This window comes from Macaca mulatta, chromosome 8 (genome assembly GCF_049350105.2).
Source record: "Macaca mulatta isolate MMU2019108-1 chromosome 8, T2T-MMU8v2.0, whole genome shotgun sequence".
Lineage (NCBI taxonomy): Eukaryota > Metazoa > Chordata > Mammalia > Primates > Cercopithecidae > Macaca > Macaca mulatta.
In genome coordinates this window covers 44,985,370-45,013,030 of record NC_133413.1, presented here as the reverse complement: position 1 = coordinate 45,013,030, position 27,661 = coordinate 44,985,370, and the positions used below count along the sequence as shown (strand labels likewise).

General features: G+C 43.3%; 2 protein-coding genes across 12 annotated transcripts in view; one reads left to right on the top strand and one right to left on the bottom strand.

The window, feature by feature from the left end:
* The window catches only part of HOOK3 (hook microtubule tethering protein 3), a 125,310-nt gene extending 112,937 nt beyond the window's left edge, over positions 1-12,373 (bottom strand). For all 3 annotated transcript variants that reach the window (XR_013397263.1, XM_015145265.3, XM_077943570.1), the window contains exons 1-2: positions 12,164-12,373; positions 3,203-3,288 (exon numbers count right to left, since the gene is read on the bottom strand). Coding sequence is in view for 2 of the 3 variants with exons in the window: in XM_015145265.3 (XP_015000751.2) it covers positions 3,203-3,288; positions 12,164-12,220 (143 nt within the window). In the remaining variant the exon portion in view is untranslated. The remainder of the gene's footprint in view (positions 1-3,202; positions 3,289-12,163) is intronic.
* The window catches only part of RNF170 (ring finger protein 170), a 46,947-nt gene continuing 30,930 nt past the window's right edge, over positions 11,645-27,661 (top strand). For 2 of the 9 annotated variants that reach the window (XM_077943574.1, XM_015145267.3), the window contains exons 1-2: positions 12,637-12,856; positions 22,006-22,149. Coding sequence is in view for 6 of the 9 variants with exons in the window: in XM_015145267.3 (XP_015000753.1) it covers positions 22,013-22,149 (137 nt within the window). In the remaining 3 variants the exon portion in view is untranslated. Of the gene's footprint in view, positions 12,115-12,636; positions 13,196-18,423; positions 18,614-20,639; positions 20,716-22,005; positions 22,150-22,606; positions 23,278-27,661 lie in introns of those variants that run through there. The other 7 variants (XM_077943573.1, XM_077943571.1, XM_028852640.2 and 4 more) reach the window with 7 other exon arrangements.

The following is a 27,661-nucleotide window of genomic DNA, read 5'->3' as shown; positions in this document are numbered from 1 at the left end:
TATTTCTGAGGGCTCTGTTCTGTTCCATTGGTCTATATCTCTGTTTTGGTACCAGTACCATGCTGTTTTGGTTACTGTAGCCTTGTAGTATAGTTTGAAGTCAGGTAGTGCGATGCCTCCAGCTTTGTTCTTTTGACTTAGGATTGTCTTGGCAATGTAGGCTCTTTTTTGGTTCCATATGAACTTTAAAGCAGTTTTTTCCAATTCTGTGAAGAAACTCATTGGTTGCTTGATGGGGATGGCATTGAATCTATAAATTACCTTGGGCAGTATGGCCATTTTCACAATATTGATTCTTCCTATCCATGAGCATGGTATGTTCTTCCATTTGTTTGTGTCCTCTTTTATTTCACTGAGCAGTGGTTTGTAGTTCTCCTTGAAGAGGTCCTTTACATCCCTTGTAAGTTGGATTCCCAGGTATTTTATTCTCTTTGAAGCAATTGTGAATGGGAGTTCATTCATGATTTGGCTCTCTGTTTGTCTGTTACTGGTGTGTAAGAATGCCTGTGATCTTTGCACATTGATTTTGTATCCTGAGACTTTGCTGAAGTTGCTTATCAGCTTAAGGAGATTTTGGGCTGAGACGATAGGGTTTTCTAAATAGACAATGATGTCATCTGCAAACAGAGACAATTTGACTTCTTCTTTTCCTAACTGAATACCCTTGATTTCTTTCTCTTGCCTGATTGCCCTAGCCAGAACTTCCAACACTATGTTGAATAGGAGTGGTGAGAGAGGGCATCCCTGTCTTGCGCCAGCTTTCAAAGGGAATGCTTCCAGTTTTTGCCCATTCAGTATGATATTGGCTGTGGGTTTGTCATAAATACCTCTTATTATTTTGAGATACGTTCCTTCAATACCGAATTTATTGAGAGTTTTTAGCATGAAGGGCTGTAGTATGGACATTTTAACAATAATTCTAATCTATGAACACAGAGTATCTTTCCTTTATTGGAGACTTCAACTTCTTTCATCAATGTTTTATAGTTTTCAATGTACGGATCTTTCACCTTGTTGGTTAAATGTATTCCTAAGTATTATATTTTACTTGGTAGCTACTACAAAAGGGATTGTTTTCTTGATTTCTTTTTCAGATAGTTTGTTGTTAGTACTTAGAAACACTACTGATTTTTGTAGGTTGATTTTGTATACTGCAACTTTACTATATTCATTTACCAGGTCTAACAGTTTTTTCTGGAGTCTTTGTGGCTTTTTGTATGTAATGTCACATTGTCAGGAAACAGTGACAATTTCATGTCTTTCTTTCCTGTTTAGATACCTTTTACTTTTTTATTTTATTTTACTTTATTTTGCCTCATTGCTCTGGTAAAGAGTGCTGAACAGAAGTGGCAGAGTCGATATACTTGTCTGGTTCCTGAAATCTTGTTTTGATGAAACAATATATATATATACTTTCTTCCTTCTGGTTTCTCTAAGTGATAAAGATCCTACTCAAACTAGCTTAGGCAAAAAAAAAAAATCATGTATTGACCTATACCTGTAAAGTTCACTGAGCTAAGCCCACACGCTCAAATAATTTTTATTAAGAACTTCTAGAGTGAAACTCTTCAGACAATGGGAAGGCTAAAATTAGGGCACCACTCAGAGGGGACCATGAAAATGACAAAATTACTCTTCTCAGAGTGCTCAAACCAGGGCAGGACAGGTTTCCAACAAGCCTTTTTTTTTTTTTTTTGAGACGGAGTCTTGCTTTGTCGCCCAGGCTGGAGTGCAATGATGCCATCTCGGCTCACTGCAAGCTCCGCCTCCTGGGTTCACGCCATTCTCCTGCCTCAGCCTCCCCAGTAGCTGGGACTATAGGCTCCCGCCACCATGCCCAGCTAATTTTTTTTTTTTTTTTGTATTTTTAGTAGAGACGGGGTTTCACTGTGTTAGCCAGGATGGTCTTGATCTCCTGACCTCGTGATCCGCCCGCCTCAGCCTCCCAAAGTGCTGGGATTACAGGTGTGAGCCACCGCGCCCGGCCCCAACGAGCCTTCTTGAGCTTCATTAAAAAACCTGTGTGCCTATATATCTGGAAAAATGTACCATGCGCTTTAAGTTATAAAAGAAAGTAAAAACAAGCTGTAGAGTTCAAACATGAGTACCCAGTTCTAAAGGCAAAGAGACAGATAATCTGAAATGTTGGCATCTGAGCTCTATGGCAACTCTATGTAGCTAATTGCAAAGTATACCAATAATTCACTTAATAATGACACTGATTTTCAACAGAAATGCGGGGCAACCCAGCTAGTGATATGTAAATCTTTTTAAATCATCAGGCTGACAAGTGTTCATGGCTTCAAAGTATAAAAGTATCAGCAAATTACAACAAACCCAATGACTTCTTAAATTCACACATAATCCTTTATTTTAAAAAATTCCTAGGTCAAAAGTTGATAGTCATATAATACCAATTTCATAACTATTATGTTTTCAAAGTACTTAGAAGAATTGGGTATGTTTTATATATCCCAAACAAATACGCCTTCCTTTAGTCACTCAACAAACATAAGCACCCACAATGCATATTAAACTAGGAGGAACTGCTGATTTTGATTATTTTTACCTATAAAGAAGAGCAATTTCATATGGTTCAACATGAAACCAGGCATTTGCCTGTTGCTTGTATACAACAGTGAAAACAAATTCCCTGGCTCCATGTAGAGTTTACATTCTGTGTGTATGTGTTTGGAGATACTGGGGCATATAAATAAACAACCAAATATATGGTATATCAGATGGTGTTACAAACTTGAAAGAAGAACACAAAAGCTTAAGGGGGATAGGAAGTATAAGGGAATTGTCATTGCCATTTTATGTGGCTACTCAGGGCAGGTGTCACTGATGAGATGATATTTCAGCAAAATCCTAAAGAAAAATGGAGTAAGCGTCTTAGATACCCCTTTAACAGCATAATCTGGCTACTAACAAGAAAATTTCTGCCAAGTTTATGCCAAAAAATACAAGAACAAATAATTCTGCTAAAACCATTAGAGTACTAAAACAATTACAGCCCTTATTAAACTTGCAACCCAATCTATCCCTAACAAGTACATTCCATCAAAACTAGTGCTGCTGCCACCTACAACTCTTACTTTACACACGTTTCATGTAAGTACTTTATTTTTTAATCCATGTTTTCAAACTAATAAATATCCATGTGTAAGAATATACATAAAGATAAGCAATTTATTCTTACATCTTTTGAAGAACCTGGGCCATCACAACCCCATTCGTTAAATCTTCCACGGTCTGCCATGGTGCATCCACATTAAATGTCTGGATCTGAAGGGAAAAAAAGGGGGTGGGAAGAGATTCTGTGGTTACCTATATAGAAAATTTCTTAGGCTTTTTTTTTTTTTTTTTTTTTTTGATTTGAGACAGAGTCTAGCCCCATCACCCAGGCTGGAGTGCAATGGCCCGATCTCGGCTCACTGCAACCTCCACCTCCCAGGTTCAAGTGATTCGCCTGCCTCAGCCTCCCAAGTAGCTGGAATTACAGGAACACGCCACCACGCCCTGCTAATTTTCTGTATCTTTAGTAGAGACGTAATTTCACCATGTTGGCCAGGCTGGTCTTGTACTCCTGACCTCAGGTGATCTGCCCGCCTCGGCCTCCTGAAGTGCTGGGATTACAGGTGTGAGCCACAGCACCTAGCTGAAAATTTCTTAGGCTTTTTTTTTGGGTGATTATCTCATATTAGGAATTGGAATACATTTCAAAAAGAAGTCTTAATTGGAAACTTTTGCCTTTAAGGGAAATGTCCTGCCAAGTATTACCGTAATTTTTCCCCATCAGTAAAAGAGAAATCGTGGTGGATACTGGGTGGCTTTCCAGCATCCATTCTACTCACACAACATCAATCTACAAAAATCACGGCACCTTCATCCCCTCTACCAGTGACTGACTCAGGGACACACAGGGAAAAGACAATTTGAACTAAAGAGAGATAAGGAGATGCTTCTGGGAAAGAAAAGCCAATCTCCTGTTGATTTAAGTATGCTGCCTCCATTACTGTGAACAGTCATCTCATGACTACAAAGGCAATCATCTTAAGATTAGGCCAATGCAGTGAAAGGCAGAGAGAAGAACTAGAAAAAACTACATCCCCTGCACCATGGCCCCCACACCAAAAAAAAAAAAAAAAAAAGAAAGAACTATGTCCTTAAGGTAAAAACTGTACTGAATTTAAAGAATCTTGATGCCTCCTGGTATGTGAGATGAATTCATTTATTATTTACGCCTGGTGAGGTTCCAGTTTCTGTTACTCGGAGGTCAAATATGTTTATAAAGATGTAGAAGTCACTCTTAGAATAGTTAAGTTAAATACTCACTTCATTTTGGTTTCAAATATATTCTGAAACTTTGTACTAATCAACATGATGTAGCCAAGAAATGTACTTTCCCTAACAGTATAAATTATCTCTCAAAGTAAAAAAATGTAGCTGAGCCAACAATGATTATACCCAGTAGTGTACTCAGGATTTAGCAGGAAATCAATCCCTGAGAATAGACACAGGCCATCCTGTCATAGAACTTACAACTAGGAAAAATGAAACAGTATAATAGAAGTGTCAACAGCAGGCACAAAGATGAGAAGGGAGAGTGGGATGCAATCTAGGTATGAAGAGCAGCTTGGTATAGATTGGGTAGGGGTAAGAATTAGAGGAAGAGACAGAACAGGGGAAAAATAAAACGGTGAAAGACAGGGCAAAAAACTGAAGAATTAACATGTAAAACCTTAGAAGCCACATTAGGACCTTATCCTTTGAATAAAGTAAACAAAGGATTTGAACCAGGAGAGTAAGCCATGAGGTTTGCATTGTATTAATATAAAATCTGGCCGGGGGCAATGGCTCATGCCTGTAATCCCAGCACTTTGGGAGGCCGAGGCGGGCGGATCACGAGGTCAGGAGATCAAGACCATCCTGGCTAACACAGTGAAATCCTGTCTCTTCACTAAAAATACAAAAAATTAACCAGGCGTGATGGCACGAACTTGTAGTCCAAGCTACTCAGGAGGCTGATACAGGAGAATCGCTTGAACCCGGGAGACGGAGGTTGCAGTGAGTCAAGTTCATGCCACCCACTGCACTCCAGCCTGGGCGACAGAGCGAGATCACAAAAAAAAAGAAAAAAGAAAAAAAAAAGATCATACCGGCTGCAGTATGAAGGAAGGAGTAAAGGGAAAGAGACAGGGAGACCCATTTGAGTAGGTTTACATATTAACATCGATGAAACTAAACTCAGTACTGACAATGGGAATACTGGGAATATCACTCAGGTGACCATATGTCTTCACACATATTTTTATTTATTGGGTTTGAAAAGAAGTAAAATTGCTAAGTCAAAAAGTGTATGAACATTTTAAGGTTTTTGATAAAACTATCAAACTGCCCTAAATATACACTGCAGCAATTTATTCTCTTACTAAGGGTGGATGAGTGGCTACTTCTCTGCACCGTATCAATTATCAAATCTTTTTTTTTTTTTTCGAGACAGTGTCTCGCTTTGTCGCCCAGGCTGGAGTGCAGTGGCGCAATCTCGGCCCACTGCAAGCTGCGCCTCCGGGGTTCGCGCCCTTCTCCTGCCTCAGCCTCCAGGGTAGCTGGGACTACAGGTGCCCACCACCGTGCCAGGCTAATTTTTTGTATTTTTAGTAGAGACGGGGTTTCACCATGTTGGCGAGGAAGGTCTCAATCTCCTGACCTCATGATCCACCTGCCTTGGCCTCCCAAAGTGCTGGGATTACAGGCGTGAGCCACCGCGCCCAGTCAATAGCTGTCTTTTAAAGATTTGATAAATGAGGTCTCTACTAAAATGAGGTCTCTACTTTAGTAGAGAAACCCCATCTCTACTAAAAATACAAAAAATTAGCCGGGCACAGTGGTGGGTGCCTGTAGTCCCAGCTACTCGGGAGGTTGAGGCAGGAGAATGGCATGAGCCCGGGAGGCGGAGCTTACAGTGGGCCGAGATCGCCCCATTGCACTCCAACCTGGGCGACAGGGCAAGACCCCGTCTCAAAATAAATAAATAAATAAATAAGACAACTATTAACAGTACAGTCAGTAGCTTCTTCATATATAATATAGGAGAGTCTTGCAGGTAGAGACAGTTATGGTGGTAGAGGCCCAGGGAATTATCTTAAAGATCCTCATAGCAAGTTTTTACTTAAGTGTCTATTTGGAAAGGTGATAAGAAGATCCTTCCAAGCTACCCTGACATAAACCTAATACCTGGTAGAGATGCAATAAATGATTAGTAAATGAATAAATGAAACAAATAAACACCATCTGTGGGAACTGATTTTGAATTTTACTCCATACTATCTCCAGCTGCCTGCTCACTAGTAAAAGAAATAAGCACTTGCTTTCATTTTATAGTTGCTAAGTCTATGACCCATTTTCAAAAAAAAAAACCAATCTCTTTCTTGTAGGTTTGTTTAGAAGGAAAAATAGGGGCAGCAGTGAGGACCATGTCTCATTCTTCTCTTTATCACTGACCTCAGCACAATGCCTGATACGAACAAGCCCTCAGTGAACGCCACTTTGAATGAAAGGAGCTAATTCTAATCCCTACTTTTGCCCTGTAAATTTGGACAGGCTATTTCATCTCTCTCAATATCAGTTTTTTCATATAAAGAAAGATTGGGGAAAAAATAGCTTATAGAAGGGTGTGTTGCTTCAGAATGAATGCCCATGAGGTATTTTGCAAAATCTAAAGCAATGGTCCCAAACCTGGGTGTGCAGGGGAATCATCGGGGAGATTTCCATTTTGAAAATACACATTTTGGCTGGGCATGGTGGCTTATATCTGTAATCCCAGCACTATGGGAGGTCAAAGATGGAGGATCACTTGAGCCCAGGAATTTGAGACCATGCTGAAAAACATGGCAAAACTCTGTCTCTACAAAAAATACAAAAACTAGCTGGGTGTGGTGGCTCATGCCTATAGTCTCTGCTATTCAGGAGGCTGAGGTGGGAGGATCACTTGAGCCCGGGGGGGTCAGGACTGCAGTGAGCTGTGATTGCACCACTGCGCTTCAGCCTGGGCAATAGAGTGAGACTGTCTTAAAAGAGAGAGAGAGAGAAAGAATATACACATTTCTTGGCTCCCCCTACTGAATCAGAATCTGTGTGTAGGAAGCTGGGGATCTATTTTTAACAAGCTCATCAAATAATTCTTACACAGCTGGGCACTGGTTTGGCATTTGGAATCCTATGATCTAAAGTACTACTAAAGGGAAGGGATGCAAGATTGGAAACCAGACTCTGGCCAATCAGAAGCAGCAACTCAACAAACAGGTAATTCAAAAAAGCAAGTAACTTGGTTGTTAAGACTTGATCTGGGCCCAGCGCGGTGGCTCATGCCTGCAATCCCAGAACTTTGGGAAGCCAAGGCTGGCAGATCTTCTGAGGTCAGGAGTTCGAGCCCAGCCTGGCCAACATAGTGAAACCCGTCTCTACTAAAAAATACAAAAATTAGCCAGGCGTGATGGTGCATGCCTGTAATCCCAGCCACCAGGGAGGCTGAGGCAGGAGAATTGCCTGAACCCAGGAGGTAGAGGCTGCAGTGAGCTGAGACTGTGCCACTGCACTCCAGCCTGGGCAACAGGGCAAGACTCCACCTCCAAAAAAAGAAGACTTGATCTGTTTTTTCTCTTGGGACTTAGGGAAAGCTAAATTTTCATTTGTTTTTAAAACGTGGTTTTATTCAACTATTTTCTCTGTATTAGCCCTGGAGGTACATAGTTGCTCATAAGGGTCAGAGATGTCCACCTCTGCTGCAAGACCAAAGTGAAACAGATCCTAAAGAAAATTTATCCCCTACAGAGTTTATTTTTGGGGTGATGAAAGTGTTCTTGGAACTAGATAGTCATGATGACTGCACAATCTTGTGATCATACTAAAAACCAATAAAGTATACACTTCAAATGGATGAATTTTATGGTATGTAAACTGTACCTTAATTTTTAAGAATCTGTCACATACCAGTTCTCTGAGCGGACATCTATGGAGTATTTCGGGATAGCAATACAGTAAAACTGAAAGACAATTGCACCTAACTGCATTAAGGCATGAAACTCTCTACCTGAAGGGTTCTAATCTTTCTTTTAATTCCAAGAAGCTCTATTACCACCACCCAACTTCTACCTCCCCCTCCCCAACAAAAGCATGAAAAGAGTAAAGCATGAGATCACCTGGAATTACTATCTCTAGAGTAATGGATAATTTTGCTCCGGAGGAGACATTTTTGGCTGTGAGTTGGGTGCTATTGTCATCTAGCTGGTTGAGGCAATGGGATGCTACTATTAAACGTAACACATAGTGCAGTGCCCACAGCAAAGAACTGTCCAGTGCAAAATGTCAAATAATTTTCTAGAGTCATGGTTCTCAAAATGTGGTCCCTGCATCACCAACAATGGCATCACCTGGGAACCTATTAGAAATGCAAAATCTCAGGCCCAGCCCAGACCTACAAAACTAGCAACTCTGGGCATCCGCGCTTTAGCAAGCTTTCCAGATGATGCAGATCAACACTAAAGCATGAGAATCTCTGAAGTCAGCAAACATAAAGTTAAATATCAACGCAATCAAAACACAGAGGTAAAGTTACAAAGTCACCTACAGTTAGTATAGAACAAAACCAGGATTTGAACCCAGGCTGCCTAATGTCAGAATCTGTATGTACTCTTAGGCTATACTATCTTTTAAAGTACTTTAACTTTTGTACAGCAGTGACTTATTCTTCCATTAGAGGACAAAAGTTGTTGGCAGAATCGAGTTAGGCAGAGGAGGATGGAATGGGGGAGATACCACCATAATAATTATACCACCCCCAATTCTATACACTAGTATGCATTTTATAGGCTGCCAAATAAGTAATATGAAAACAATAAGAATATATTAATGTTGTTAGATTACCCCAAAGTGTACTGAACCTATGTGACGACTTTTTTTGGTCATAACCCGGTAACATCGAAGACTTTGTTTTTCAGTCTCTAAAACCTGGAAAAGTCCTATTTCTTCATTGAGATTCACGTACAGTTCAAGAAATTAGGCTTGACAGATGTAGTAGGCAGGGCAGATTTTGACTCAGAGGGTGGAGAGGAGACACAGTGGAAATTTTCAAGCATGTCCTGCTGAACTTGCTTGAATAAACTTTGATTTGGAATTTAAGCTTAAGATGTTTCCCCTTGGTAGGATGATACTTAACTGTAACTCTCTTTCAACAAAAATTTGGAACTATATGGTTCTTGGGCCAGTAGGCTGTCTGATAAAAGGGCAATTTATCCACCATGTGAGGCAATGAGACGTTCCATTGAGTTCTGTATAGGTGACAGAATCATCCCTTTAAGTGCTTGAGCTTTTATTACTTTAGCCATTTCTAGAGGAATAATTTCTAAAATGTACTATATACATCTGTCCAATCTCAAACTAAATGCTATGTAGTGAAAACAAACTTTTATCTGATACTCAGGAATATAATTATGATCTTCAAAAATTGAACATGGAGGCTCTAAAAGTACATAAGGCTGTCATCCCAAAGACGGAATCACTCAGCTCTTGGATCTTGTCTGTCTCTTGACAGTTGTCTGCATTTTGCTGAGTGTCACAGTCACCTTCTAGCTTACTGTGTGAGAGCAAAACCCCCCACACAACCAAATTGACTAGAAGTTGACATAAAATCAAGAAAATTAATCTAAATGAGTCTTTTCTTTGGAGTGTACATTTTTGCTTGCATTTGGTTTTAGAATTGTACTTAGCATTAATCTGGCTTACAGATAGGAGGGGTGATATTATACATTTAAATGTCATCAAACATTGCTCATTGAAACATTTATTCTGCTTTTTATAATGACAGCTAAAAGAAAACAAACCCAGCATTTAAACTCTATTTTGAAACGTGTTTTAAAGTGTTTCCAAATCTTAGAACTGTACATCTTCAAGAACACTGCCCTCCAGTTTTGTCACTGATAATCTCTAATCTTATCCAGAAATTTTCATTGATGAGTTTCCAGTGACATTTCAAAAAGACTATTCTACGATACCACACTCCCTGACCTCTCTACAGCTGATAATGTGGATTACCCGTTTTCTTGACATTTTAGGAGATTCTAAATAGATTCTCTCATGTTGTCAGGTTCTGTCAGTAGCCCTTCAAACTTCTAAGATTTTTCCTCTATATTTTTATCAGCATTTCTCACTTAAATAAACGCAATTACTACGTACCATATTTTGTGGATGCCATTCAAATACAGACGGTCCCCAGCTTAGGATGGTTTAACTTGAGACTTTTCAACTTTACAATGACGCAAGAGATACACATTCAGTAGAAACCATACTCTGAGTACCCATACAGCCATTATATTTTTCATTTTCAGTACAATGCTTAATAAAGTGCATCAGATATTCAACACTTTATTATAAAATACGTTTTGTGGTAGATATTTTGTCCAACTGTAGACTAAGGTAAGTGTTCTGAGCACGTTTAAGGTAGGCCAGTCTAAGCTACGATGTTTGGACGGTTAGGCGTATGAAATGCATTTTCAACTTACAGTATTTTCAACTTATGATGGGTTTACCGGGATGTAACCCCATCGCAAGTTAAGGAACCTCTGTACACCTCTTTATTTCCATGTCTTCCCCCCCCTCCCAGATTTTAAACAATGTAGCCCTACTTAGATTCAATTAGCTTCATCTTTGCCTTCTTGCTTCTTTTTCTAGCACAAAGCACTACTTGCACACTCAAAAACTTAAATCTTAAGTTTCTCAGCACTCTGTTTACAGATGTACAGATTCTGCCAAATCTATTCCTTCCACAATATCAAAGAATTTAGTAATTCTTTCCTCTCTCTCTCCCCTGCCTAGTCAAACCTCGGCCACATTATGCAACTTACCAGTTTTCCTCTCTTCTGAAATACAGCAGTGAAAGCCATCTCCTTGCCTGGAGGCAGAACTCATCAGAAGTGTAAGCTGCATGCTAACTACATACTGCTGCTAAAGATGTGAAATCCCCGAAATGGTCTGATATGCAACTGGCTACGCAAGCTCTACCAAGTCTATGTTTCAAGGACAGAAATTGATTCGTGACGTAGCCAAATTATAAAAACCTCAGACTATTTTTACTAATTTTTTTAACAACCAACGTAAGGCAATACTTCTCCAGTCTTTCCAGCAAAGTGCCTTGCACAGGATCGTGACGTCTACACTCCAAGGATCCTGACTCGTAACCCAAGACACCGCTAAACAGAATTTCTCTCACATCCGTATTTTACCTTTAAAAGTAATACAAATGCTGTAGTCGCCTCCATAAACACATCCGTAAACATTTAATTAACATTCTCAGCAATGAGTGAAACGGAGGCTCCCGAAGGCAGCGCGAGGTCCGCCCCGGCTCTGCGCATCCCTCTCCCTCCGCGGCCGACGCCGCGGCAAGAACGACTAGAACCCGGGCGTCGGTTCCCCGGCCGCGTCCTGAAGACCCGGCTTCAGGAAGGAGCGGCCGCTGACGTGAGAGGTGAGTGTGTATTTACTTCAAAGTGTGAGAAATCTAAAACCGTTTAAGAATTCAAAATCAGAATCCCACACGCTGTACCCCAAGGCCTTCGAGTTCCATTGTTGACGCCCAGACACCTCCAGAGTCCTTTAAACGTCTGCCCGACGCCTCTGACAGGCGTCCGCCCCTCGCTCACTCCCATCCCCAGCGGCGCCTCGCATCGGAAACTGGGTCCCCGGGCGCCTCCCGCATTCTCCCCACGCTCCCTCACAGGTGCTATCAGTTCCCGGGCCGGGGCCGGGCCCGTCCTCCGCGAACGCTGCAACAAAGGCGAGGAGCCGCGGCGGGTCCCGGGCGCGGGGCAGTCAGGCTCGGCCGCCCCCGGAGCTCGGCGCAGCCCCAGCTGCGAGGAGCCGCGCGGATCCCAGAGTCGCCCGCCGCGTCCCCAGCCCAGCCCTGGCCGGGGTCCGCCCGGAGTAGGAAGCCTCAGGCCCGGCAAGTTTCTCTCGGACCCTGGGCCAAGCCTCCTCGCCCCGCCCGCCCCGGGCCCCGGATGTGACGGAACCTTCGCCCGCAGCGCTCGCCCCCCGGGCCGCGCGTGGAGGGTCCCGGTAGGTGGGGGGGATGGGGTCTTCCCGCCAGCCCGCGGCCCCCACATACCCAAGTGAGGAGGCTCTCGCACAGCTCCGCCCGCTCCAGCGACTCTACGCTGAACATCTTCCCCGCCGCGGCCGGGCAGCGCCTCCCGCCTGGCCAGACACCGCCGCCGCTCGGTGGGGGGATCCGGGGGCCTGCGCAGCTGACTCGGCCTCAGGCCCGCTTGCTCCTCGGATTCGGCCGCCGACTCTCGCCCAGCGCTGGCAGCGGCTCGCACCGTCACCCCCGGCGCCCCTCCTTCTCTTTTCAATCGGGACCGCGCGCCAACCGCGCGCGACTCCGGCCACGCCCGCCGGCTCGCGTCCCCGCCCCCGGCCGCCCACACCGCTCCTCCCCGGCGCCGCCGCCCTGGCTGGAGCCGCGGCCGAGGAGCCACTGCGCACGCTCGCGCCCCGGCCGACCCGCGCCGCCGCCGCCGCCGCCGCCGCGCGCGCCCCCGCCACCAGCTCGCTGCGTGTCGAGGCGCGCGCGCGCACGAGCACGCGCCCCGCCCTGGAGGCTGCGGCGGCGGGTCTTCCTCCGCCGTTCGGTCGCGCCCTCGCGGAAGCTCGGCAGTGCGCGTGCGCCCGCACCCGCACTCCAAATTAGAAAGGGGACGTGTACTGGGTTGCCCGGGAGGGGTGGCGGGAGCGGTCCCGGAAATAATCTGTCCTCTGTCACCGGGAACTGGCGAGGTAGTTCCTTCGCGGTGGAGAGGTACGTCCGGCGCGCGGCGGCCACGCCCACCCTATCGGGGCCAGCGGAGCCGCGGACGGCGGGGCCTGGCCGTCTTGGGGTCGCTCTGGCCGCCGAGGCTCTGCGGGTCGGCGGGAATCGCCGCCTCTTCCCCCCCTCCTCCCCGCCCTCCTCTGGAAGCCCCAGAATCGCTCCGCGGCTGTCCGGAGTCGCCGGCGACAGTGGAGGGGCCGACGCGGAGAGCGGCTGTAGTGGGCTTGGCCGGCGGCGAGGACACCGCCGCTCCCTCTAGGGTCGCTCGGAACGGGACCCTGAGAACTCTCCTTAATGCAGGAGGGGTGTGCGCCCGTTCGCCAATCCGTAAGGACCCCGGCCGACCCCGGGCCTGCGTTTCTCAGCGTTCGGAGTTGGCTTCGCTTAATGGCGAGGCGGATCGTTCTGGAGCTCCCGCCTCTTTAGAGGCACGATCTCTCTGCAGGGCTGCCGATAAATTTTTAACAGATATAGCATACGCAAAAAAGTGCATACGACATACACGTTTAAAGAAGAATTAATAAAACACCCAGATAAAAACGAAAAGGGCATTGCCGGCACCCCAGGAGTTTCTCACCCATACCCTGTGCTCCTTTCGGAGCCTGATTCTCTCAGCCTGATTAGTGTGATCTTTTCCTTACAGTTTTATCATCTGTGTGTGCATGCAATCTCGTTTTCCTTTGCCTGTTTTCGAACTTTTGCGGGTAGATGACAGTGTGTTGTTTTGTGGTTTTCAATCAGTATTAAATTGGTGTACTGTGTATCTATAGGTAATTTTCATTGTTGCCTAGTATTCCAGTGCGAATAGAACAGTGAATCCATTCTACTCTGGGTGGGCGTTTTGTTCAGACTGATGCTACTCAGAACAAGGCTGTAAACATTCTGGTGTACCTGGAACCTAGTGCAAATGTGTTGGAATTCCAGGACATGCGCCTTGGAGTCCTTAGAGAATTGTCGATGCAAACAGAGAGTATGCATAACTACCAGCCAATGCCGAGTTTTTATTTGGAGTGCGACAAAGCTAACTTCCCAGGGCACACTTTCGCTTTGCTTTGTAGTTCCTGGAACCCCTTTCCCCCACTTTTTTTTCCATTGAGAGTAGGTTTTCTCATTGAGCACTCAAAACTACCAAGACAAGGCCGGGAGCGGTGGCTCAAGCCTGTAATCCCAGCACTTTGGGAGGCCGAGACGGGCGGATCACGAGGTCAGGAGATCGAGACCATCCTGGCTAACCCCGTGAAACCCCGTCTCTACTAAAAAATACAAAAAAAAAAAAAACTAGCCAGGCGAGGTGGCAGGCGCTTGTAGTCCCAGCTACTGGGGAGGCTGAGGCAGGAGAACGGCATAAACCCGGGAGGCAGAGCTTGCAGTGAGCTGAGATCTGGCCACTGCACTCCAGTCTGGGCGACAGAGGGAGACTCCATCTCAAAAAAAAAAAAAAACTACCAAGACGGCATTGATTGGGGTTTTGTTGGTGGTGGTGGTGGTGGTTTTTGAGAAAGGATCTTGTTCTGGAGTACAGTGGCGCAATCTTGGTTCACTGCAATCTGTCTCCTGGGCTCAAGTGATCTTCGTGCCTCAGCCTCCCAAGTAGCTGGGACCACAGGTTCAGGCCACGATGCTCAGCTAATTTTCTTATTTTTTGTAGAGAGGGGGTCTCACTATGTTGCCCAGGCTGGTCTCAAACTCCTGGGCTCAAGTGATCCGCCCGCCTTGGCCTCCCAAAAGTGCTGGGATCACAAGTGTGAGCCACCGAGCCTGAGCCAGCATTGAGTTTTTAAGGATGCCTTACAGAGTACCACTTGATAGTTGACCCCTGATCCTTTAGCATTTTGTAAGTGTAAAAAAAAAAAAAACTTACCTGAAGTATTCTCAATGGTCTTTTTTTCAAGCATTCTTCCCTACACCAAGGGCAGAGAAACCTTTAGAAATTACACATATGTGGCCGGGCGCGGTGGCTCGCCACTGTAATCCCAGCACTTTGGGAGGCCAAGGCCAGCGGATCACGAGGTCAAGAGATCCTGGCCAACATGGTGAAACCCTGTCTCTACTAAAAATACAAAAATTAGCTGGGCGTGGTGGCGGGCGTCTGTAGTCCCAGCTACTTGGGAGGCTGAGGCAGGAGAATCACTTGAACGTGGGAGGCTGAGGTTGCAGTGAGCCGAGATCACGCCACTGCGCTTCATCCAGAGGACAGAGCAAGACTTTGTCTCAAGAGGGAAAAAAAAAAAGTTACACATGTGTATATTGCCTGTCTTTGGTTCCCGTGTTGGTGCCTCTGGATATTTGTCAAACTAGAGTTCCTACATTCCTTATCAGGTTATTTCTATCAAATTTCTAGCACTTTTAAGTGACCTATAATCTTGTAGGCAAACAAATGAAGTCAGTGAGTATATGTCACATTGACTTATGCCGGACTCACATGCAGCTTGTCTTTAGATGGGCAGACAAGATGCTGGCCGTACTGGAGTGGCTGTGGCTGTGCTGTCCTGAGCACCCTTCCTCCAGTGGCCCGGGTTTTCAAGGCTTTGACACAATTGACCTAAAGCCTCCTTTTTCAAGCGTGGCTGCATATCCACAGTGCTTTTGTGCGTGATGTTGCGTTGTTCTGGAGGTTTCATTTTGTAATTCCAGTTATCTTTGATGAAAGAAATTAGTAAAAACGTTTGGATGTGAGTAATTGCAGAAGCCATGTGGCTGTCAAGTTTCTACATGAGCCTTAGGGTAAAAAGGCACTGAGATTCTCTCCTTTGTTCCAGGAAGTCCTGGAATTTCCTATTTTTCTCTTATTTTCTCTATGTGGTTTATTTTTTTCCTTCCCTGAAAACTTTGGAAATGCCTGAGGAGAGGTGAGTTGAACTTGTCTTGGCTGTCTCTTACTCCGGTTAGTTGGAGGCTGGTTCTCACCCACAGCTGCTTATTGGATTAAAGAGGGCATGTCCTGTGTGACAGTGCTCCAGATTGCATCCTGTCTTCTCAGGGAACACATACTTAGAACTGTGATTAAAGAGAGTTTGAGATGCTATGTGGAGCAGCTCTGGGGCAGGCATGGCTAGTTTTTATCGTAGTTCTGCTGAGTCCTTGGCAGTTGTTAATAATATTAACCAAAACACTGTAGCTTCCATTTACTGAGAGCCTATATGATGTGCCAAGCAGTATTCTAAATGCCTTACCTTCATTATCTCATTGTAAACTTCACAAGGCAAGGCACTTCCCCCCATACCGCCTGCCCCCAAAAAGAGTGGCAGTTTGATATGGTTCAACCTAATGCCTTTTACATATGAGGAAGCTGCGACAGAGACTTTATGTAAGTCCAGGGCTGTCTGACTCTGGAACTTGTGCTGCTTTGCTGTCTGAAGATACTGCTCAATAAGATGTAGCCAGCTGAGCAATAGCAAAGCCAGTTTCTTTGCAAACTTCTATCAGTTATACTGCACAGTTTCCAAGATGGATGGGGTTCAGTTTTTGTAAATTTTAAAACAGTTCAAAACCGAGTATTAGTAACTCTTCTTTTCATATTTTATAGGATACCATGAAATAGATTACATTGCATGTTTTATGCATTTAATAACGTTTTTGGGTTTAATGTAAATAACATTTAGTGGCCACTACAACATGTAAGACCCTGCTCACTACTAACAGGAATAAGAAAGGATTCCTGACTGAAAGGAGTTCATTATTTAAAAATGTATTTTTAATTTTTACGAATGTGTAATAGTTTTACATATTTATGGGGTACCTGTGATATTTTCATACAAATATATACAATGTGTAATGATCAAATCTGGGCAGTTTTTTGAGACGGGGTCTTGCTCTGTCACCCAGGCTGGAGTGCAGTGGTGTGATCTTGGCTCACTGCAACCTCTGCCTCCCAGGTTCAAGCAATTCTCGTTCCTCAGCCTCCCGAGTAGCTGGGATTACAGGCATGTGCCACCACATCTGGCTAATTTTTGTATTTTTAGTAAAGATGGGGCTTCACCAAGTTGGCCAGGCTGGTCTCGAACTCCTGGCTTCAAGTGATCCACCCACCTTGGCATCCCAAAATGCTGTGATTACAGGCATGAGCCACTGCACTGGCCTGAATGTCCAAATAATGTGAAAAAATAAAATAAATAAATCCAGTAAGATGTTACTTTATATGCTTGGAACTAAGTGCTTAACATTCTGTGATTAATAATAAATTTTGAAGGTGAAGCAATTGAGCACAGTATCTACATATTCTAAAACTAAACTATAGTCACTTGTAGATTCTGTAAATATTTGGCACCAATAAACATTTTTGGCTGGGCATGCTACTTCACGCCTGTAATCCTAGCACTTTGGGAGACCTAGCTGGGCAAATTCCTTGACCCCAGGAGTTCGAGACCAGCTTGGGCAAGATAGTGAAATTCGTCTCTACAAAAAATAAAAAAATTTTAGCTGAGCTTAGTGGTGCACGCCTGTAGTCACAGTAGGAAGATTGATTGAGCCTGGGAGGTCGAGGCTGCTGTGAGCCAAGGGTGCGCCACTGCACTCCAGCCTAGGTGACAGAACAAGACCCTGTCTCAAGAAATAAATTTTAAAAATTAATTTATAAACATTAATTTGAGCAATATCTTTTTCAAAAAGGAAGTTCATGGTGTAGTGAGAGTGTTTAGCAGTTGACATGCCAGTCATGCCACTTAGGTCAGTGTAGGTGCCTCCGGAGTAGGCACCGTCAGGAAACTGAGCGACTGGGTGGTAGATGAGAATGGTCACTGACGGGACATTGAAGCTCTATTTGCATACCAAGAGAGGAAGCAAGTATTGGCTTTATTTTTCTTGTTAAAGTAATTCATACTTGAAAGAATTGAAACTGAAACTGTGTCCTAGGGAGGGTGTTGGTCTGACTTTGCCAGTCCAGCTGCTCACTGATAACCACTCTAATGCTAGCTTTGATCTGGCCTTTTCTCTATTCTGAAACTCTGAATCAGAGAAATTTAGCAGTAGAAGGAAGTGAAGAAATAAAGTCACAGTTGTTAAGCTAAAATAATTTAAAAGGTCAAAATTGAGTTTAAAGAGAGTTTAAGTGTAAAGGTTGAGGACAGGCCACCTGGGAAAGGACAGATTTAAAAGCATGGAAGTCAGTGCTCTTAGTTATAGACATTTGGGATTGTTTATATAGACAAAATCCTATATTTAACAGAATTTTAATATCTTAATGTAAGGCTTAATGTACAGTTATAATGATCTGATTAGTCAAGGTGTCTTTTTTAGGGGAGAAAGAGTGTAACTGTCATGAGATCCCTGTTTGGGGCACCATCTGGTCTGAGTTCCATACAGGACAATAAAAGAGGCAGTTAATCTGTAATAAAGATCAGCAGTTAGAAGGAGGAGATCTGGTCTCTTTTAAAAAAAAGACTTAGTCTTTTCTTAGTTGTTTATAGAACAAGAACAATCAGGAAGAGTTAAGCTAAAAATCTAAGAAACAGAATTGTAAACCTGTTACATGACCCAGATCATAGTCACATCTCTCTCAAGGCTTAAGGCGTTTTAGAGGTTCTAACAACTTTTAAATTTTATTTACTTTTACACAGTTGTTGTGACAGAATTGGAACTAAAATTCAGGGCTCTTCATGTCCAAGCAACAACTGCTTGGGCTTCAGTTTACAGCCTGTATGGTTGGACAGAATCAGCAGCACTGTTTAGTTCTGGATAATCACTGACTGAACAACAAAAGTTGGAGAACAGAAGTCCTCGATTTTGGAATTCATTTTCAGGACTGAGGTATATGTCATCTCCCCAAGTAGGAAATTTTGTTTCCTATTTCTCTTCTGGAGTTTTAAATCAGACCAGCCTCTTTCCAAACTGAAGTGATGGTACAATACCTCATTTTTAGGCACTAGCACCTACAGTTGCTTTTTTACTTCAATTTTATGAGAAACTATGGCAGAAGTTGTGCTATAGAAGCCCCCAACAAGCAGGTCAAACGGCATTAGTAGATCTCCATTTGACAGCCTGGCTTTTGTTGGGATTTCCATGGGACAAGAAAATGCGGTGCCCTTCTCTTTTCCTCTCAACACTGCTGGGAATATCTGCTCTCAAATGATGCAAATGAAATAATATGGCCATGCAATACTTAAATATCCTGGATCTCTGAGCTCTTGGAAATGTACATGAAGCAATATTTTAAGAGTATAATCGCAGGCCAGGCACGGTGGCTCACACCTGTAATCCCAGCACTTTGGGAAGCTGAGGTGGGTGGATCACGAGGTCAGGAGATCGAGACCATCCTGGCTAACACGGTGAAACCCCGTCTCTTCTAAAAATAGAAAAAATTAGCCAGGCATGGTGGCCGGCGCCTGTGGTCCCAGCTACTCGGGAGGCTAAGGCAGGAGAACCCAGAAGGCGGAGCTTGCAGTGAGCTGAGATCGCGTCACTGCCCTCCAGCCTGGGCACAAAGCAAGACTCCGCCTCAAAAAAAAAAAAAAAGCATAATCGCATAGTAGTCAAATATAATATAAATTATATGTATATGTTGTATAGTATAATTTATTTGCATTACCATTGATCGCACCTTGAAGGACATAGAAACAAATGTAATGCATTTTTTTAAGTACAAAATAATAAACTGCCTAAATGTATGGCATAGGAGAAAATGTGAGTAGGAATAATTACAGTGCATTTGTTTATAGACTTAACTTACAAAGCACTTTCACCTCTGTTAATTTTTTTTTTTTTTGAGATGGAGTCTCGCTCAGTCGCCCAGGCTGGAGTGCAGTGGCCAGATCTCCGCTCACAGCAAGCTCCGCCTCCCGGGTTCACGCCATTCTCCTGCCTCAGCCTCTCGAGCAGCTGGGACTACAAGTGCCCGCCACCACACCCGGCTATTTCTTGTATTTTTAGTACAGACAGGGTTTCACCGTATTAGCCAGGATGGTCTCGATCTCCTAACCTCGTGATCCGCCCGCCTGGGCCTCCCAAAGTGCTGGGATTTCAGGCGTGAGCCACCTCGCCCAGTCTGTTAATTTGTTTTAACCTTCACAGCTCTGTGGGATAATTAGAGGTTGGAAATCTTGACATGGGGGATAACATTTGGGTTATCTTTGAGCAGATGCAAGTAGTTCTCACTGCCCTTAGGACTTTTGAAACAGCTATAGCATCTCTAATTTTAAAAGAGGAAACCTGATGAAATAAAAATCTAAATTGACTCCATGGCCCACCTCTAGCTTATTTGAGGCTCTTCAGTTCAATTGGCAGCTCATTTAACTGTTCTTTTGAATAAAAATACTGCAATTAGAGCTCTTTCTGTGAGTTTCTTGGTGTGCCCCTTCGTAATGGCTATTTGAAACCAGTCATTAAAAGTTGCATGTATCAGGCCATTACTCCGTGTAAAGCTGATGAAAGCTGCCTTTCATCTGTTTGCGTAGGTTTCTTCCAGGAGCGGTAATTTTCTTACTAGCAGCCAGTTCAGATTATTTTCAAAGGTGTTGAGACGTGTATACTCAAAATACCTGACTAGTGATGATATTGAATAAAACTTATTTCAGCTCAGTAAGTTACATAAATGCAGAACTTTATTTTAATTATTCATATATATTTAATTGAATATTTCCTTAATTTCTCTTTAGGTGTATTATAAGACTTTGACACTTCCTGTTTTGTCTGAAAAAAATGTGAATTACCTGTGATATTTGGACTCCAGTGTGATTGGGCTATCTCCCCTCATACCTATAGAATTGGGTACTACCATTTTTCTCTAGTGTAGAGTATGGGAAGGAAAGTTTCTTATCCTCCCTTTTCTCTTTATAAGGAAATGCAGCATCAAAGTGATTCTATATTCCAAGCAGTTCAAAGAATTCTGAACCATAAGCTGAGCTTAGTTTCAGGTGGGCAAATAGTTTTTCAAGCACCAGAATTTTCATTATTTCAAGTAGTTTTAGTATAACTATAAATGTTCTATAGCCTAAATGTCTTTTACTTTTCAAATTACTAACACTGTAAGTATGGTAAGTCACTTTTATTTAAACAAATATCTGTTAGGTCCTATTATGTACAGGGTATATGCTAGAGAATATGAGAATGCTTACAGAAGACTATAATATATTTTCTTTCCTGTCAATACATGGGTAATGCCATAAGACATACACATGCTGTGAGGGGGAAGAGGGATCTGATCTATGTAGAGAATTTATTTGCTATTCAGGAATAAGAAAAGAGCAGTTGGACAAGAATGGCTTTTATTTATTTATTGTTTTTGGCGGGGAGGGGGACAGGGTCTTGCTCTGTCTCCCAGGCTGGAGTGCAGTGGCGCTATCTGGGCCTCACTGCAACCTCCGCCTCCCAGGTTCAAGCGATTCTCCTGCCTTAGCGTCCAGAGTAGCTGAGATTACAGGTGCATATCACCCGGCTAAATTTTGTATTTTTAGTAGAGACGGGGTTTCACCATGTTGGCCAGGCTGGTCTCAAATTTCTGACCTCAAGTGATCCACCTGCCTTGGCCTCCCATAGTGGTGGGATTACAGGCGTGAGCCACTGCATCCGGTCCAAGAATGGATTTTTTTTAAAAGGGGTTAAGCTTGAAGAGGAAAAAACATTTTTAAAAACTACATAAATAAATGATAAATTATGGTAATTGTTTTCTTTAAAAGAAATAGAATTTGACTGGGTGCAGTGGCTCATGCCTGTAATCCCAGCACTTTGGGAGGCTGAGGCTGGTGGATCACGAGGTCAGGTGATTGAGACCATCCTGGCTAACATGGTGAAACCCCATCTCTACTAAAATACAAAAAATTATCCAGGCATAGTGGTGTGCGCCTGTAGTCCCAGCTACTTGGGAGGCTGAGGCAGGGGAATTGCTTGAACCCAGGAGGCGGAGGTTGCAGTGAGCTGAGATCCATACCACTGCACTCCAGCCTGGCAACAGAGCAAGACTCCATAAAAAAAAAAGAAAGAAAGAAAGAAAAGAAAAAGAAATAGAATATTGTACTCCACAAAATAACGTGTCTGGCAAATTTTAAAGAACTCAATGATGGGGAATCCCTACTGGAGTTGTACTTAATTGCAGCCTATCAGAAACTAAATATGTTAGAAGTCAGTTATATTTACATTGTTTTTATTAGTATATTTCATTTTCACTGTGTCATTTGTAACTCTCATCTTGTTTCTTCTTATTTTAGACCTGGAATGGCCAAATATCAAGGTGAAGTTCAAAGTTTGAAACTGGATGATGATTCAGTTATAGAAGGAGTAAGCGACCAAGTACTTGTGGCAGTTGTGGTCAGTTTCGCTTTGATTGCTACCCTGGTATATGCACTTTTCAGGTAAGACTAAGGACAAAAGAATTGAATACATTTGCAAGGATTGCTGACTTTTTGACCCCTAATAATGTATAATACTTAATATGAAAAGCAAGTAACAGAGCTCAGTGATTGTAGATGTTTACTAAGGTATGTTATTTTCCACAGGGCTTTGAATCTAACACATATATTTTCTGTCATCAGCTGTCTTACCAGATAATAATTAAATTCATCATCCACATTTTGAATAAAATATTAGTATTTTCTATTGGTATATGGCAATTAAAAAAACTTTAATTTTCATAATTAAATCCGTCAACTTGTAGGTGATATAGATAATAAGTACAAAATACCTTGTTTTAAATGGAAAAATTAAGGCAAAAAAAGACTTGTATAGTAAAAAGGGAACTAATGTTAGAATTAATTTAATTTTTTAACTTATTTATTTATTTATTTATTTTTTGAAACAGAGTCTCACTATGTTGCCCAGGCTGGAGTGCGTGGCACTATCTCAGCTCACTACGACCTCCACCTCCTGAGTTTAAGCGATTCTCTTGCCTCAGCCTCCCAAATAGCTGGGATTATAGGCACACACCACCACACCTGGCTAATTTTTTTTTTTTTTGAGAGAGTTTTGCTCTTGTTGCCCAGGCTAGAGTGCAATGGCACTATCTCAGCTCATTGCAACCTCTGCCTCTGGGGTTCAAGCAATTCTCCTGCCTCAGTCTCCTGAGTAGCTGGGATTACAGGCATGCGCCGCCATGCCTGGCTAATTTTGTATTTTCAGTAGACATGGGGTTTCTCCATGTTGATCAGGCTGGTCTCGAACTCCCAACGTGAGGTGATCCACCTGCCTCACCCTCCCAAAGTGCTGGGATTACAGGCATGAGCCACTGCACCTGGCCCTAATTTTTTCATATTTTTTGTAGAGACAGGGTTTCACTAGGTTGGCCAGACTGGTCTCAAACCCCTACCTCAAGTGATCCACCTGACTCCGCCTCCCAAAGTGCTGGGATTACAGTCATGAGCCACTATGCCCAGCCTATTTATTTATTTTAGAGACAGGGTCTCGCCGCGTTGCCCCAGTTGGACTTGAACTCCTGGACTCAGGGAGTCCTCCCATCCCAGCTTCCCAGGTTGCCGGGACTACAGGTATGTACCACTGCACCTGATTCTAAAATTAATTTAGGCTGGATGTGGTGGCTCATGCCTGTAATCCCAGCACTTTGGGAGGCTGAGGCAGGCGGATCACTTGAGGTCAGGTGTTTGAGACCAGCCTGGCCAACATGGTAAAACTCTTGTCTCTACTAAAAATACAAAAATTAGCTGGGCATGGTGGCAGGTGCCTATAATCCCAGCTACTTGGGAGACTGAGGCATGAGAATCACTTGAACTCGGGAGGCAGAGGTTGCAGTGAGCCAAGAACGCTCCAGTGCACTCCAGCCTGGGCAACAAACTGAAACTCTGCCTCAAAAAAAAAAAAAAAAAATTAAATTTAAATTGACTATTATAGACTCAAGAACAATATTTAAAAGGCTCAGCTGTCTGTCTACCAGTATGTGGAAACTAGATAATAAAGTAGAAATTTAAGAGTTAATACATGAAGATAGGTTAAATTTTGTATAAATTATAGAAAATAAATTTTTAAAATTATAAAATAGAAAAATGATTCTAAAAATTACAAGTAAGTGTATTTCCTGTATAAATTATAGAAAGAAGTATTAAACAAAATGTGAAAACTTAAAAAATTGGTGATTAATTTACTTTTTTACCTCTGTATTGATAGTCTCTTTTTAGGGTAACATTATCTTGATTACAATAGGGTATTTTATAGAGTGATAATCCAGAGTGATTGATACTGGTGATACACTGTGCATATCATGGGGGAAATAATGACTAGATGATAGCAGAGTTAAGTGAACTCCACCAAGCAGGTTGTTCTTAGGATTCATGACTAATGTTTTAATATACACCAAATAGAAAATATTGTATATTGCTGCAGGGCTCTGTCCTTGGGCCTTTTCTATTATTATTATTATTTTTTTGAAACCAGGTTTCACTCTGTAGCCCAGGCTGGAGAACAGTGGTGGTATCACACCTAGCTGCAGCCTGGACTTCCCATGTGCAGGTGATCCTCCCACCTCAGCCTCCTGAGTAGCTGGGACTACAGGTGCACATCAGCATGTGCAGCTAATTTTTTTGTATTATTATTATCATTATGTTTTGGTCAGATGGGTTTTTGCCATGTTGCCCAGGCTCATCTCTTAACTCCTGGGCTCAGGCAATCCACCTGCCTCAGCCTCCCAAAGTGCTAGGATTACAGGTGTGAGCCACTAATTGTCAGTTGGGAGGGATAGCTAACATTGGTATAACAGAATTAAGATTCAGAAATAGTCAAGCCATATATCTATGGTCAACTGACCTTTGACAAGGGTGCCAGGACCACTCAGTGGGCAAAGGTTTCAACAAATAGTGCTAGGACAATTGGGTAGCCACATTCAAAAGATTAAAGTTGGACCACACCACACCAGATTAACTCAACAATCTAAATATCAGAGCTAAATGTAGGGGTAAATCATTATGACTAAATTTAGCAAAGGATCTTAGATATGATAACAAAAGCATGAGCAACAAAAGAAAAAGTAGACAAACCAGACTTCATCAAAGTTAAGGTATTTGGACAGGTACAGTGGCTCATGCCTGTAATCCCAGCACTTTGGGAGGATCACTTGAGCCCAGGAGTTGAAGACCAGCCTGGGCGACAGAGTGAGACCCTGTTCAGGCTGGAGTGTAGTGGCTGGATCTCGGCTCACTGCAACCTCCACCTCCCAGGTTCAAGCGATTCTCCTGCCTCAGCCTCCCGAGTAGCTGGGATTACAGCCACCGCACCCAGCTAATTTTATATTTTAATAGAGATGGGGTTTCACCATGTTAGCCAGGTTGGTCTCGAACTCCTGACCTCAGTTGATCCACCCACCTCGGCCTCCCAAAGTCAGGGGGTTACAGGCGTGAGCCACCACGCCCAGCCTACCAAAAATTTTAAAATTAGGCGGGTGTGGTGGTGCACCTTGTAGTCTCAGCTACTTGGAGGCTGAGATGGCAAGATCACTTAAGCCTGGGAAGTCAAGTCTGCAGTGAGTTATGATCACACCACTGCATTTCAGCCTGGGCAACAGAATAAGACCCTGTCTCAGAAAAAAACAAAACAAAAAAATAAAAATACACGCAAAGGACCTATATAGACATTTTTCAAAAGAAGACATACAAATGGCCAAAAGGTTTATGAAAAAATGCTCAACATTACTAATCACCAGGGAAATGCAAATTAAAACCACAATGAGAAAAAACCTTATATCTTTTAGGATGGCCGTTATCAAAAAGATGAAAACAATAAAGATGAAAGAAGCATTGGCATGGGTGTGGAGCAAAGGGAACTGTGGTGCACTTTTTTGGGGAGTATAAAATGGCACAGTTGTTGTGGAAAACAGTATGAAGGTTCCTCAAAAAGTTGAAAATGGACTACCATATGATCCAGCAATCACACTTTAGGGTAGTATATATCAAAAGGAAATTACATCAGTATGTTGAAAAGATATCTGTGCTCCCATGTTCATTGCAGCATTATTTACAATAGCTGAAATATGGAATCAAGTTAGGTGTTCACCAGTGAATGAATGAAGAAAATGTGATGTGAGTATATAGATCTCTCTGTATACACAATGGAATGCTTTTCAGTCCCTAAGAAGGAAGGAAATTCTGCCATTTTCAACAACATGGATGCACCTGGAGGACATGATGTTCACTGAAATAAGGCACAGAAAGACAAATACTGCACAGTCTCACTTAACTGTAAAATATGAAACATTTGAATTCACAGAAGCAGAGAGCAGAATGGTGGCTGTCAGGGGATGGAAAGATGTTAGTCAAACAGTGCAAAGTTTCAGTTACACATACGCATTTTTAAAAAGAGAGGCGGGGCACGGTGGCTCGTGCCTGTAATTCCAGCACTTTGGGAGGCTGAGGCAGGCGGATCACCTGAGGTCAGGAGTTCAAGACCAGCCTGGCCAACATGGTGACTCTGTCTCTACTAAAAATATGAAAATTAGTCAGGTGTGGTATCATATGCCTGTAGTCCCAGCTACTCGGGAGGCTGAGGCTGGAGAACTGCTTGAACCCAGGAGGCAGAGGTTGCCGTGAGCCCAGATCGTACCACTGCACTCCAGCCTGGGCAGCGACAAGACCAAAACTCCCATCTTTTTTTTTGTTTTGTTTTGTTTTGTTTTTTGAGACGGAGTCTCGCCCTTTTGCCCAGGCTGGAGTGCAGTGGCGCGATCTCAACTCACTGCCAGTTCTGCTTCCTGGGTTCAGGCCATTCTACTGCCTCAGCCTCCCGTGTAGCTGGGACTGCAGGCACCCGCCACCATGCCCAGCTAATGTTTTGTATTTTCAGTACAAACGGGGTTTCACCGTGTTAACCAGGAGGGTCTCAATCTCCTGACCTCGTGATCCGCCCGCCTCGGCCTCCCAAAGTGCTGAGATTACAGATGTGAGCCACCGCGCCCGGCCCAAAACTCCATCTTAAAAAAAAAGAAAAAACGAAAAAGATCACAAAACCTTAAGTAACCTATTATGTTTAAAATTATATTTATAAGACTTTTTTTTTTTTTTTTAATTTTGAGACGGAGTCTGGCTCTGTAGACCAGGATGGAGTGCAGTGGAGAATCTCGGCTCACTGCAAGCTCCGCCTCCTGGATTCAGGCCATTCTCCTGCCTCAGCCTCCCGAGTAGCTGGGGCTATAGGCGCCCACCACCATGCCCAGCTAATTTTTTTGTATTCTTAGTAGAGACGGGGTTTCACTATGTTTGCCAGGATGGTCTCAATCTCCTGACCTCGTGATCCACCCGCCTTGCCTTGGCCTTCCAAAGTGCTGGGATTACAGGCATGAGCCACCGCACCTGGCCAAGACTAATTTTATTTTAAATATTTTTCTATTATCTTCTGATTTCTCTACTATGAATATTTATTATTTGCATAATAAAAGTTTTTTTTTTCCACATCACCAGACTAGAATGATGTGAAGCCCAAACTAAAAAGTTTCCATTTTTGCTGGCACAGTGGCTCATACCTATAATCCCAGCACTTTGGGAGGCTGAGGCAGGTGGATCCCCTGAGGTCAAGAGTTCGAGACCAGCCTGGCCAACATGATGAAATCCCCTCTCTACTCAAAATACAATAATTAGCCAGGTGTGGTGGTGGGTGCCTATAATCCCAGCTACCCAGGAGGCTGAGGCAGGAGAATTGCTTGAACCCGGGAGGCAGAGGTTGCAGTGAGCTGAGATCGCACCACTACACTCCAGCCTGGGCAACAAGCAAAACTCCATCTCAAAAAAAAAAAAAAAATTCATTTAATAAGGCAATTGTATATTGTAGATGCTGAAAACTTTATTGGCTACTTTTATAAAATTAATAGCTAAAGGTCAAATCTGCATTATGTTCAGTTTGGGACTAGCATTTTAAACTGGAAAACATTCAGGG